Genomic DNA, 14923 nt, shown 5'->3' with positions numbered 1-14923 from the left:
AATTCATTCCCAAAGGTTGCCACATAATTAAAGAGGAGGCAAAGAGTTTTAGATCGATCAGTCTGACCTCCTTCCTTCTGCAATCAGTGGAAGTTTAATCGACCACTACATTCGGGAAGTCTACTACCAACCTGTTACACAATTTAGTCCACAACATAGAAAAATCTTTTTCATAAAAGATATCAAGCTAACGAGTTTTTCTAGATATTGAAGGTGCTATTGACAACGTGTCTTTCGAATCCATTTTGGAAGCAGCACGAGGTTATGGAGTACCTTCATATATTACGAATTAGATGCGCAATGCTTTGCAACAGACATCTGTGCTTATCGTTACGACAAGTAGAGATAAGAGTACTGAGTGTCTACGGATGTCCTCAAGGTGGTGTGCTGTCACCACTTCTATAGAACCTTGTCACCGATGGCTAGCTGAGGAAACTTAATGAGCTAGGGCTTCCGATAAATGGTTTCGTCGATGATTATCATATAATGATAATAAGTATTTTCATTAATACACTTTTTGATTTGATGGAGCAAGCCTTATGTGTTGTCGAGCAATGGCGTCTTCATATTAAACTATCAGTTAATCTAAAGCGTCGATGGAGCTTTTTACGCAAGGATTATTTGGTCCTGAAGATATTGTTAAGTACGCCGTTAACCCTGAGCATGAGCATGATGACCGTACAATTCGTAGTTGCTACGCCGTGATTGTCCAGAACAAGCGAAATTGCACAGAGATTCAACGTATGGGGCCTCGAGAATTCTATACTTTGAAATGCAAATAACGGCACCGGCCACGTCCTTACAGTCATCGAAGAAGGAGAAGAATGTTAGTGTAATAAATGTTGTTATGGAGACCGTGTATACCTCTGCATCACTACGTTTGCCACGGGAAAGAGTTTTTGTGAGTAGAATGGGATAAAGAGTTACACAAATATGGATTCACTTTGATAAGCCTTACGGTCCATGCTATTCTCAGAAGTTTTATCATGTGTTTAATGCTCTGGGCAGCCAGCTGCCGAGAATTTATGATAGATTTATCGTTTGTTGAATTAATTTGGAAATGCTCGGTTTGTAAAAAAAGCTACTTAACATAAGCAACAAGGTCCGCATAGCCGAGAGTTGGAAGCGTTGGCTATGTTTAATTGAATCAAACGGGATGTGATGTACGCACCCTGGGCAAGCACCCACGTGCCAGTTCTGTAACCAAACGGCTCACTACGGTAAACCATGCGCCAAAACCGCTATAGATAATGAATATACTACAACACACACACTGACAAACAGCCTTGAACTTGTAAACCACAGACAGCTGGTGAAACGATAATCCGCGATAACCCTAAACCAACAGTTAATACAGTATTGTTACGGACGCGAAGGAATATTGAATAACCAAAAAAGAAAACATTTACTCAGGTCACTTAGAAACACAAGAAGCAAAAAAATATCCAAGAATGAAATCCAAAACTACTCTAGTGACAACCACATGGACGTACACGAGAACGAGGGAGACGACAAAATGAACAACCAACAAGCAGCACACGTAAAGTGAATAAGGGCAATAACGATTCCCCAAAGAAAGATCACGCGTAACAGCAGGCAGTGTGCCCAGGATAGACGTAGGCCCGTAGCATACGGTTGGCCCTCGCCAGGAGCGTAAACCTTAAGCGGCGCTGAAATCTTGATCGGCTTTATAAAATAAGTGAGGATGAGACTGTCGCTGCGGTACTTGATGCTATAGTGCTTCAAGAAGATATCTGTGTTTTTCAAGAATGGTGCACGTTTAACGAAATGGATGTCAACATTGATAAATGCAAAGTAATTATTTTCGGACGCTTACTTACTCCAGGACGTTATGAATACAGCCTACACGGAAGAATAATTGAAAGCGTCGACTCGATCCGTGACTAGGGAGTGCTCTCCGATAAGAAATTGAGCTTTTCCGACCATATCACCGCGACAACTGCTAAGGCTTTCGGAATGCTGGGCTTCTTATGGCGGACTTCGATGATTTCTACGCACTAAAAGCACTTTACTGTGCCCTGATCAGAAGTGTTCTGGAGTATGCTGTGCAAGTGTGGGCACCATACCATGCCGTTCAAATTGGCCTACTAGAACGTATACAAAGATGTTTTGTGCGATTCGCCCTCAGGAAACTTCCATGGAATGATCCAGTTGTGTTGCCTCCTTATGCCGATAGATGTATGCTACTCGGTCTGCAAACTCTAACGACTCGCCGTATCTTCCTGCAAAGAGTTTTTGTTTTCGACTTGCTGTCAGGTAATATCGACAGTCCCGATCTTCTCTCGAGCGTTAATTTGTATGCGCCTCCTCGTGTTCTTCGTAACCCCACTCTGTTGTGGATCCCTAGACACCGTACTTCATATGGACAAAATAATCCACTGGAAAGATGTTGCCGCAGATTTAACGAAGCTTCTTCAGTGTATGATTTTAACGTTTCCAAGCATAGATATAAGTTATTAATAAGAAATAAATAGTTTTAAAATGTGTCTGTACGGTGTATACCAAAGATAAAAAAAATATTTTAGGTTTTGTCCGACTTTTGTTCGGAGATCCGCCACTGTGCGGCGGGCTCTAACGGAGACCGAAGATTGAAATCTAAAATATATTCGGTCATTCAGAGTACCCGGATTGTTCAGTCACGATGATATGATATACAACATTACATTAGTCTAATTCGGAGGCTTCAAGATTACACATCTGGTTTTCCAACGGTAATAAAGAAACATCTAAACAATTATTGTGCAATTGTCCTGCACTGTACACTAGAGTGGGACATGGTTATATGAAAAAAATGAAATTTTGCTCGGAGTAACTTTTCGGGTCCCATTTAGCTTCTAGAACAACCCTGCAAATTTTTAGCCCGATCGGTGAAACTATATTTTTGCGCCCACTGTTTAAAGTTTACATGGGATTTCGCATGGGGAAATAGTCTTTTGCGAATTAATTCTTCCAAGAGTCGACTGTTACCTCCTAAAAATAAATAGATATCCGTTTTCTATAGGTCAAGGAAACAAAGTCTAGAAGACTGCGAAACGATCTGAGTCTTGTGGAAAAAGTTATTAAGCAAAAACCCTGAACATTGATGGAAATTTCTGTTTTCATAGCATCACTGCTGCTGATGATCGAATCATATACAAAATTTTTAAATTTCTCTTATTATGTACAAAAGAAGCATTTACTTTACATGCGCAATGACATAAAATTACACTTCCTACCATTCAGAACAAACGCTATATGTGGAGTAAAATTAAATGATTCAGGTAGTTAAACGTCATGTAAAATTAAAATCAAGCGTAAAACTATGTCATTTTTGATGCTCGTATATGTCAGGGTCAGGAGACGTAAATTTACACTATTTTTTCTAGGTGTGTAGTACCCAAATGGTACCGAAAAAGTTGCTCGGAGCAAGAATCTAATTTTTGTCCCACCCTACTGTACACTAGAAGGAATAAATTCTTCGAAATGGGACTAATTGCATCATGAAAAATCTGGTTCCTCTCTCCTAAATGTAATCAATTGCATTTGATGAAGGTTCAGCATCAGCGGATTTTAAACAGTGGATATACCACAACAGATCAAAACGAAAAAAATGTAATAGGTCAAATGACTCAGTCGATTCAATAGCATTCGACAAAAAAACGAAACCCAAAATGATAAGTATGATTCACATCTAAAAATAGTTGCAATCAATAATAGATGACTGTTGAAGAACTGAAACCGGCTCTCGCCTGCTTATTTGCTTATCCGCGCACAGCCGTTGTTTTTTGATAACCATTTTCGTTCACTGGCAAAGCGGCGCTTCGTATTATCGTTTATCACTTATTTAGAAGAACAATACTAATTGCTAATCGTGAACCAATTCAACACATCATTTAGATATCTGATTTTGATTTGAAACTAGTCACACTACTAGAATCCTATAGGCCCTAAATTACAAAAACAATTGCAATCACTTACTTGGATTGTTGTTGTACTCCGGCCACAGCGTTGCCACCTGACAGCCGAGCGCTCGCCGATTGAGACTCTTGCAGCAGGACCACTTTCGGCCCTGCCAAAGACTCGGATGGTACCGGAACGATTTAGGACTGAACTCTTCGCAAACTGAAATTAAAGACAAGCATCCTTCGATGACAACTTCATTCGCATTTGTCATTCTAGCAGCAGTACCTCTCCGGATAGTAATAATCCAATCGGCGCGCTCCTTCTCACTATCGGCCACTAGGTATAGGGTATACTGTGGCAGTGTCGTCCCGGGATAGATACCGTCACTTTCACAGTATCCTACCTGAAAGGGATAACCCTGGAATGGTGTTGGTAAAGATGTAGTTTTGCACTAAGAATGCTGCTGACGGGGGGAAGACACTTACATCAGGTGCCGCAGTGTCACCTCCTTCGCCGTGTAGGGTTGCCGGTTCCACTAAACGCACCCCTCGTACACTTATTCGACCGCGTTCACGACGTTTCTGGAGAGAGAGAAAAGTAATAAACGGCGATTAGTCAGTCGCAATCGGCACTGATCTAACGAGAATAAAATAGCGAGTTAGTAGTGTTGGTGGTAGTGTAAAATGTGCATATTGTGATGAGTTGAAGCAATGGTGCAATTCCCAAAACTTGATGATAGTTGAAAAGCTTAAAAGCGAGCAAGTAATGTTCATTGTAAAAGTAAGCAGAGAGTTAAAAAGAAGTGAAACATAATGTTTACAGAATGTGCATTCAAACAAGAGCTAATATTACAAAACGGTTGATTTAGCTTAGTCAATTCGTGATTACGTATTATAAACAAAATCATGACACTTTATAGAGATATGCCAAATTGAAAAAAAAAAATAGATTTAGGCCCCACTAATGGAAAGCAAAATAAATAAGATCTGTTTTCAACAAGGTTTACCAATTTTTTTCTTGAAATCCTATTTGATCATTCCAGTTTTGGATTGTTCTCGCACTACACATCTCCGCAAACTATGCCCCAAACGATGATTAATCGCGATTTAAACGAAACACAAAAGAGATCAATATGATACATAAAAAAATGATGATCAATATCTCAGCATCATAATGTGATACAAACGATTCTAAATTGAGACGTGCCACATTTCTCGCTACGGTACCACGGTTTCATTTTTCACACAATAAAATTTAGCTCAAAGCATAAAGCCAATTAGAAACGGTGACCCTTTCTCCAGATATTCCATTCATCTTTCCAGGTTCCGAACATTCTCGTCAAGCCCAAATACCGTACAGGTTCCATTCAAACGATCGTTCGACTACTTTTCTATACTTTGTCATGTCACTAGATTTGTAGTCCCATATAAATCATCATCGGTATTGTTATGTTCCATTTAGCTTAAAACTCAACCCGTGCACCCACAAGTGCTTGCCCCCTGTGCCACCCTCGAACGAGGTCTCAATACCCGGTGACTGAAAGCTGTGGTTGTGTGGTAGCCCCCGGTTACAAAACACGAGGCCCAAAGATATGCGCTTATGAGGAAGATTTTGTAAGGGCCGCCAAGTCGCTGCGCTAGACAAAGGCCACAACGGGCTGCACCCAACAAGCGTCTGAAGAAGCTTGAATTGAAGAAAGGCTTTGTCTTCCTTCCGCACAAAAGAAATTGATTTATTTTCTCCCGAGAGATGCGCATCGAAGGTCTCTGATCTGAAAGAAGTCATCTGTTATTTTCGTTGACCGCTGAGCGTTATGATGGGAAACCGAGTGGCCTAGTTTTCCTCCCCGGTGGTGACGGATGGCAAATTTTTCCACCTTCAAACATTCAACGGACATAGTGTTACTGAGGAATTTTTTGAATTAGATGATGGAAACAATATTATATTTTTTGAGCAGACCTGTACTCGTATCAGTAAAGTTTCTTTTCGTAATTTGCTACGCATTCCGTAGAAATGTTTTACTAAAGATCGACGAAACGTCCACAATTCTACCGTGTACTCAAAACACGCCGAACCGAAATATCTATTCCAATCCTAATTTGACTAATAGACCGCGAAAGCCGACAAGGTAAATGATTGCCTTCATCATTCTAATAAGGTTCTCTAATCCTTCAAACACGCAGCACAAGTGAAAGTGATGGAAATTCCCAGCTCGGATTGTAGTAGATCGTTGCGTTCGTTCCATTACATCTAAAAATAGTTTGAATCAACATTCCCAGTCAGTGGGAAATTCAATCAACTCTGAATGAAAATATACCTCTCGAGATATGTTGTATGCACAATTGAAAATGATTGCAGCGCACATCGTTCCTCTTTCTTTGCTCGAAAATAACATTTCCGACATTTGGACTGGAATTGTAAAGATTTCCTTTTTCTTCGGTGGCGGCGTAATAGACCGGCACAATATAGGTAAAGAACCTAGTTTGACCCTATTAAGCAAGATGCCGCACTATTTCGTTAGTTGCTCGGCCTACAATCGATGGAATGCGTATAAATTGGCATCAACATCTTTGCTTCGTTCTTAGGAACCAACGTCATAGCAAAATTGGCCTGAAAACGGTGAAATGCTTCTGATAAAGCGCAATGAAAACTCGTATCGAGAACCCTCAATTATCGTCCTACCATTTAACCGATTGCGACAGACGCTCCCCTAGCCAACGGCTGAAAATAGGTAGCATGACAATAGAAACAAAGCAAAAATAGGCTAGTTACCCAATTGACTTTTTTCGCGACAACGTTCATTTGTAAGTTAATGAGTTCTAGAAGTATCGTGCCAAATACGAGCATTTTTATAGTTAATAGTTTTAATAGAGAAAACATATATACAGCTAAGCTGATCGAATCCGATTTGTCGGGCCTTTCGTTTAACTTCTGTCATCAGATTCATCCCACTTTGCTCATCTTAGAACGCCAATTTGCCTTGTAGGGGAAAGAGGGTAACAGTGGAACTATGAAAACGTATTGTTTTCATAGTTCCACTGTTACCCTCTTTCCCCTACTGCTTCTCGCTTCTAACTTTTTATCCAAATTCTCTCCAGGTTCCACTTAATGATTTTCCTATGATTCTTGATTGGACGGCGTGTTGGAATAGTACTTGTTCTTGGGCACACCTGCACGTTATTGGCAGTTTACCACTCCATAATACTTTTTTTGTGATGGCGAAATGCGAAATCCGACCAAAAACGCACGGAACAATCGTCGTGCTTCAAGAAAGGCAACAGATGTTTTTCCAGACCATCGCTCACGTAAATTCTCGGGTCTACGGTCTCGATTTCAATAAATTTATCGTTTTTCGAGCTACAGGTACAGATAGCCTGCCAAACGAGCTATTTCTTTGCGAATGTAGGCTGTTTCATGTTTGAAAATATCTGCCACCTTTATCCTTCCGGTTCCCGTATAAAACTCCTGTCCAGAAAGCTAATTGAAGTCTGTCTCGACGCCCCTTATCGCGCAATCGGCAGCATCGTCGTATACAGCTTCCCGGGCTCAGTTTTTACCGTCTTGTTGGTTTGATCGTCACGATTTGCAGCCACATTCTTATAAAGCGAAAACCGGGCTCTTTTTTAGTTCCATGCAATGTTGTACACAACAGTTCAAATTCTTTGCGACATCTTAAACGGAGAGAATGGGGTTCCGTTTGAAATCGCTGGGTACCTTAATTGTTGTTGTTCGGCTTATGATTTCTGCCCGATTCAGGATTCTAGGCTGTCGACTAGGGCATTGCAAAAAAAAAAGTTTTTTTTTAATTCTCAAAGGCCCTCCCTCTCATATCGTGAAAAATGTCAAATTTCACATCATTTGGACAATTCTAGACCCCCGCCCACTTCGCTTGAAATTTTTAAAATTGATACTATGGGAAAAACGGAGGAAAAATATATTAAATGCTATAACTTTTGAAATAGCACTCAGAAAATTACAATTCATACCTTTTTTAAATGGAATAACCTTATTATTTGAATGGAGATATTTTTGTTTCTCGAAATATACGGGAAAGTGGGGCACTTGGCCATTTTATCCCCAAAATACACTATTTTCAAAAAAATTTCTGCTCCGTGATGCAACTCATACATATTTTGCAGTTTTTCTAATGTGAGAAAATCTCAGAAATCGAACGGTACCTTTTTGACTTTTGTCCGAATATGGGAAGTTGGGGTTATAGGGCCTTTTGTCATTCATATTAAATTTTATCATTCTCTATTGCATATATCTCTATTATTCTTCACTCAATTTTAATGAACTGTACCTTGTTAAACGTGGAAAAATCTTAGGAACAAAATAAAAAAAATCGTTACCGGTAAAATTCATAAATATTAAATTTTCTGACGTTTGGTCTCGATTTCACATTTATATCATTATATCACTCATATCAACTCCATTTAACAATAAATTAATAATAAATTTACTACTTTTAGTGTGAAATATTCTTAGGAATCACATGAAAACATGTTTCTGAATTTTACCGGTAGCGAATCTATTTTTAATTTATTCCTAAGAATTTTTTACGTTCAAATAAAAAAATTAATAGAAGAACGCTAGATATATGAACGAGAAAATGATCAAATTTAATATGAATGACAAAAGGCTCTATAACCCTAGCTTCTCGTATTCGGACAAAGGTCAAAAAGGCTCCGTTCGATCTCTGAGATTTTTTCACATTAGAAAAACTGCAAAATATGTATGAATTGCATCACGGAGCAGAAAAAATATTAAAAATAGAGGATTTTGGGGACAAAATGACCCAGTACCCCACTTTCCCGTATTTTTCGATAAAAAAATATCTCCATTCAAATACTAAGGTTATTTCCTTTAAAAAGAGGTATAAATTGTAATTTTCTGAGTGCTACTTAAAAAGTTATAGCATCATTTAATATATTTTTCCTTCATTTTTTCCCATAGTATAAATTTTAAAAATTTCAAGCGAGGTATGCGGGGGTCTAGAATTGTCCAAATGATGTGAAATTTGACATCTGAGCTTACTTTGACATTTGTTACAATATGAGAGGGGGGCCCTTGAGAATTCAAAAAAAAACTTTTTTTTGCAATGCCCTACTGTCGACAAGCGTTCCACGAACTCTTTTCTTACGTTGGTAACAGTTAATTTTACACTTCGTTAACTTCGCGTGCGAGTAGTTAGGATTTTTGCGGTGCGCGAGCAACATTTTGGTGTGATACTTGCTCTGACGCAATTTTAATCACTGAAAATGTTATAATCAAAATAGAGGCATCATTCTGCACATACAGGGTGCGCCAGCTGGATGTATCCTTTTTCAACATTGAACAACTCCACCATTTTTCAGCCGATTTGCACAAGTAAACAAGTTTTTTTAGAATATTTTATGTCCCTTATTATAAACCAGGTTTAGAATACAACGTAGATTAAATGATCACCCCCATTTGATACACAAAAAGCAGCAAAAGACATTGAACAGCACTTCGGGCTTAATCGCAGCAATTTCAGCTCGTATATTAGCTTTGAGTTCGTCATGGTTCTTAGGTTTGCTAGAATAAACTTTACTTTTTCAGTAACCCTTCTTCACCAAATTACGGATTGTCTTGTTTGTAGGCGCCGAATACCTGCCATGTTTTTGCCTTTCTCATATAGAAAGGTTATGTTTACAATAAGCACGCGCAGTGTTCACTATTGAACGATCGTTTTCAATATAAAGCGCTACGATGTCAGTGCGTTCTTCTCATAGCTAAAATGACACTAAATGACGTTTCAGAATTGTCTTTATCTGTCAAAATCGGCTGGAAAATGGCGGAGTTGTTCAATGTTGAAATAGGATACATCCATAAGGCGCACCCTGTACACACTCACAAAATGAGAGATTTCATGTTTATTAAATGCATTATTAAAAGAAATGCGTCAAGTGTAAGTCGAGCTAATTTTTATCGCAGAAGTTTATATGAATGGCAAAACATATCAAATTAAAAATACAATAAACATTATACCATGAATCTGGATGACTCAAATTTTCAAGTTAGGTAGCTAGTGTTATTACAAACAACTTTGTTTAAGACTTCCATTTGAGTCGAGGAAATTGGACAAAGTTGTTCCACAAAGTGACACAAAGATTTTTTAATAAATCTTTCTCGCATTTCTTGTCGATTATTTTTGCCAAAGAGAACGAGAAAGAATTTTCGAAAAAAATTAAAAATAGTTTACATCTAACGTGGAATGTGACATGTTGGTAAATATATGGTTTTGCAAGGTCGTGTTTGTGACACTAGCCCAAATAAAGAAACAGGTATATTTAATTCTACACTAAAACCTCTATTTATGAACTCTCTTTTACGTAATATTCGACCCACGTAACTTTTTTTTACTAAATAAATTCGAAATAAAAAACTACAGTAGTAGTACAGTTTTAGTATGTACATTACCGTATGTAGTTGTATACAATTTAACATATTCTTAGCTAGCTATTACTAATAAAAGTTTGGTATCGTTGGCATGGGGTTGACGATTACATGACGGAAATCGATGTCGGAAGCCATAATCCAAGAAGGCAACTTGCGGTTTAGATAAAATCTAAATAACTTCGGTATTTTCAGAATAGGATTGCCGAGCAGATGACGGAAATTAACGTAGGCAACCATTTTTAAAACCAAGATGGCGACTTCTGGTTTAGATAAATTCTCTATAACCTAAAAAAATGTGGGAATTTTTCGAATGGGATGAAAGATGAAGGAAATCGATTTCGAAAGCCATTTTTGAAACCAGGATAGCAATTTCCGGTTAAATGGATATTTTCGGAATGAGGTTGACGAGTAGATGACGGGAGTCGATGTCTGAAGCCATTTCACAATTCAAGATGGTAACTTCCGGTTTAGATAAATTCTCTATAACCTCAACAATATAGGTATTTTCGGAATGGGGTACTTATATAGTAGATGTACAGGAATCTATACAGTGGTGACATGGTTATAGAACATTAGGCTCAACCGGTAGTTGCTATCTTGGCCTTCAAAATGACGTCACTCATCGATTTTCATCATCGACTCGTCAAACCCGTTCTAAAAATATCCATATTGTTAGGAGCCAGTTTTTCAAAAATATGTTACTGGTCGCATTTAAGTTCTCCAGTTTTGATGAAAATTTCACCGTTTGTTTGTGCATATATAGGATGGACTTCGATCATTAGAATCCTACTTTGAGGGGAAGTGAGGTAAGACGGGCATTGTAAATTGGTCCGAAGAAATAGGACGAAATTTTAAAATCTCTCTAACTCTGGTTCTACTTGATGAAATGTAATTCTATTTTATTTTTCGGAAAGGGCTTTGAGAGAGGTTGACAATTGGATACACCTTTTTGATTTGTACTCGATATATTGAAAAGCATTTATATTTTACCTTGAAAAAAAGAACAACTTTGAAAACATTATACATCTTTGTAAGTTGTACTGTATTTTGAAAAAAAACAACACAATTCATCATAAAAGTCAACGAGCACTAAATTATACAACGAAACAACCCGAAAAAAATACCAATTTGCTTCCGTACACATCACCGTAAACACGAATGGAAAATTCATCATTTTGGCCAGTGAAACTTTACATTTATGCACCGTAAATTAAGTGTAAACGAAGGCTATTATACTGACAATATTGAAGCAACGCCAGACGATGTTCAATATTTCGGCAAACCGAAACTAGAGCCGGAGGTGTTGGCCTGCAATCCATTCAAACAAAGCCAAAGCGGTCGTTACACATGTTTATATCAGTAAATTAAAAGTTTAAAAGCAATCGATATCATAACCGTCTAAAACCTAATTCGAAATGTTCATCGCACACAGCGTAAATAAAAGAACGGTCCATTAAGTATAGTACCTATAAATATATTTTTTGACCGTTTATAAATTAAGAGGATTTTCCACGGGGATCTAATCTCAATGACGTGTTATAGGTTATTACACAAAACGATTTTTTTCCTGAACTAATCTGTTGAAAAGACAGCTTCCATAAGCCTACGATTTTCAACATTAGTAACTTTACCTCGTGAATACTTGGTCTAATACGGAAAGACTTAGTATCAATTACCGCTGGTGGGCGCAAGTTTGGCCAATTTCACGAACTGCATGATTATGTAATTCAAGTTGACGATAATACATAATATGATACAACTCTACTAAGCTTCGAAATAAATCGAGCATTTTGAATAAATTCTAAATTGACATGTATTTCCTATATTCCATTTTTACTCAAATTTCATCCAAAATTGTTTTATTCTTTGAAAAATCCTGCTATCAGCTAAGAACAACGTTCCAAAATCGCTAAAATAACTGGCATCCTAATGTATATGTAATAAGTTTGAAGTTCAATCCTCCTGTAAGGAAACGAAAATTTACTCTTCAGCAAAGTTGTTGTGAATGTTATGACAAGAAACTTTGTAGAATACACACTAGCTCTACGTATACAGCTTATTGAGATATTAAACAGAAATTGTTTACTTCATGATGTATAGAAAATTCCTCTTCTTTACCATTTACTTCATCATGTATATAAAATTCCTCATTAAAACTGCATTTTCCACTGTGCCAAAGAATTCACGTGGTAAATATTTTTATAGCCAAAATATTAAAATATTAAAAACGGCCCGCTGGAGATAAAATGAAACATGTTTCATCATTTTAATTGCGCACACAGCACACTTACTTTTTTATAATTGTGTATTACCTACGGATGACGTTTTGTTATACAGCACATGATCAAACAACATAGCTGGTAACCTTCGATAAAACCTTAGCGCTTGACAGTTCATTATCCCCAGGAATCCAAAAAATACTCCGAGCCCAATCCTAATCGAAAAGATATCTCAAGAACATGATCCATACAAACTATTTTTACACCTCTCTTGGAAACATCGTCACTGGGCCGCGGAATAATGTTTCAAAATGCACCCATTTTATTCTGTTGTCATCGTTCGCTAAAGAATTCTGAAGATACACGTGAAGATTTTGATGATTCATTCAAAGTAATAAAGACCTATTAATTTACCCAGACACCCATGAATACATCCTAATTATAAACAGTTTCAACTATCCATCAAGGTCGGGTAAAAAAGACAAATTGTGCATTCCGACGTGACAAAAGATCAGTGCTCCCGAAACAGAAAACATATGCAACCGTCACACATACGGCATGTATCAGCCATATTTCAAGAGGCCCACATTCTTTTGCGCCACAGAACATGTTAAAAATGGGTCCCATTACGAATGTGTTAGATGTGCTCCGTGTTCTCTTCTTCGGCATGTTGGACCCCTTCTGTTAGTTTAGGCTGAAAAAAGATCCAAGCGTACATCGCGCAGACTCTGACGGGGCATTTTAGTACCGGCACAGCTTTTGATCTGTATCGAAGATGAATGCCGAAAAATTAGACCAAAAACCACAGAAAAGTTTAAATGAAATGAAAATAAAATAATTGAATCTATAATTTGAGCCGTTCTATGGGACGGATCATTTTGGGTCCGATGGTATGGACCACCCGAAAGACTAACGGTGGTCATCGGTAAGAATAATAACAAGGGTGACTGACCGAGGGGTTAAATTTTCTTCAATATTAGTTCTGTACAATTTTGTCAATAAGGTGAAGTTGGTTGGTTAAAAAACAACAGGATAAAATAATAAAAAAAATTCTCGATTCCAAAAAGAATAAAAACTAAAAGAGAGGTTTTCATTTTTACAATAAGTGTGCCAAAGTTAGATCTCAAAAAAAGTGCACAACGTTTTGAAAATCATTAAAAAAGAGGCAAACGTGTTTGAAGTCCGGGTTCCATCGGGCGTGGAAATATATATTTTTTTTTCTTACTTCTTTCTGCACCCCCACTTCTACAGGAAATCACGGTTCAAAGATTAATTAACCTACAAGTGACATACAAATGACATACAAACATTTATTTTCCATTATAATTTAGATAGACACTTCACATGACAAATTGAAGCTGTGTACTGCAGTGCTCCTAGATGTTACATTTTATACCACTGCAATGGCATTTTATTTTGAACATAACACTCAGGGAGTCTCGGTTAGACTAGCAACTCTACTGCTATAGGCAGGAACAAAGCTGGCACTAATCCTAAAACTATCGGAAAATTTGAAATATCTTTTTAAATTCAACAGATAACCTTATTTGTTGTGCAAAAATAAGTATTTTGATAAAGCAAACAACTTTGTAGAAAATGGAAAGAACGTAAAAGAATGGCGAATAAAGTTATCATGAAAATCTAATTTTAAGGAGTCTTGCATATAAAATAATCCATAACTTAAGAAGTATTAATTTGTTGCAATAACATAAGCTACAACTTATGTCTTCACATAAAATCTCTATCTAAAATGCTATGGAAAATAAATACAGTGTCACTTGTAGGTGAACTAATCACTGAATCGTGTATTCCTGTAAGAGGCAATACAACTTCTCCAAACAAACTATCCTTCTAAAGTAAACGGTTTAGACGCTCTAATTTTGAGCACGAAAACGACGTTTTAAAACACTGTGCGATGAAACTTCAATCGAAGTGGACGGGGGTAAAAAATTATCCAAATTATGCGAAATTTGGTATTTGAGCTTGCTTTGAAATTTTCACGAAAATAAGGGGGAGTCTGGGAACCAAGAACACGATATTCCAAGACATTACCATGAAATCAAATGCTCAATCATTTAAAAATGGCAAAGAATAAATAAAACGATGGATGAGTAATGTCAGAGTCATAACTGTAGTGAAGTAGAATATACTGTAGGCTGTTGGTTGGGCAACAAGTTTTACTATCTTCTGCAAGATTATATTTATTAAAACCAGTTATTTCGGTATTTCTATACACACCGGTCATAGTCTTTTTTCGAGAGTTGTCCCACTGGAACTGAATCACTCACTACATTTGCAGACGAGACGGGAAATGTCACCAAAACACTGCTTAACCTTTCGGAAGTCTAAATCGTGTTAGGGCACCAACGCACAGTGGT

General features: G+C 37.5%; 1 protein-coding gene across 3 annotated transcripts in view; it reads right to left on the bottom strand.

The window, feature by feature from the left end:
* LOC131678809 (tyrosine-protein kinase Btk29A) overlaps nucleotides 1-14923 on the bottom strand; it is a 320866-nt gene that overhangs the window by 252971 nt on the left and 52972 nt on the right. For all 3 annotated transcript variants that reach the window (XM_058959150.1, XM_058959151.1, XM_058959156.1), the window contains 3 exons: nucleotides 4389-4484; nucleotides 4189-4321; nucleotides 3979-4122 (listed from right to left, as the gene is read on the bottom strand). In XM_058959150.1, coding sequence (XP_058815133.1) covers nucleotides 3979-4122; nucleotides 4189-4321; nucleotides 4389-4484 — 373 coding nt within the window. The remainder of the gene's footprint in view (nucleotides 1-3978; nucleotides 4123-4188; nucleotides 4322-4388; nucleotides 4485-14923) is intronic.

The sequence above is a fragment of the Topomyia yanbarensis genome, chromosome 2, assembly GCF_030247195.1.
Source record: "Topomyia yanbarensis strain Yona2022 chromosome 2, ASM3024719v1, whole genome shotgun sequence".
Lineage (NCBI taxonomy): Eukaryota > Metazoa > Arthropoda > Insecta > Diptera > Culicidae > Topomyia > Topomyia yanbarensis.
This window is presented reverse-complemented; position numbering and strand designations above follow the sequence as displayed.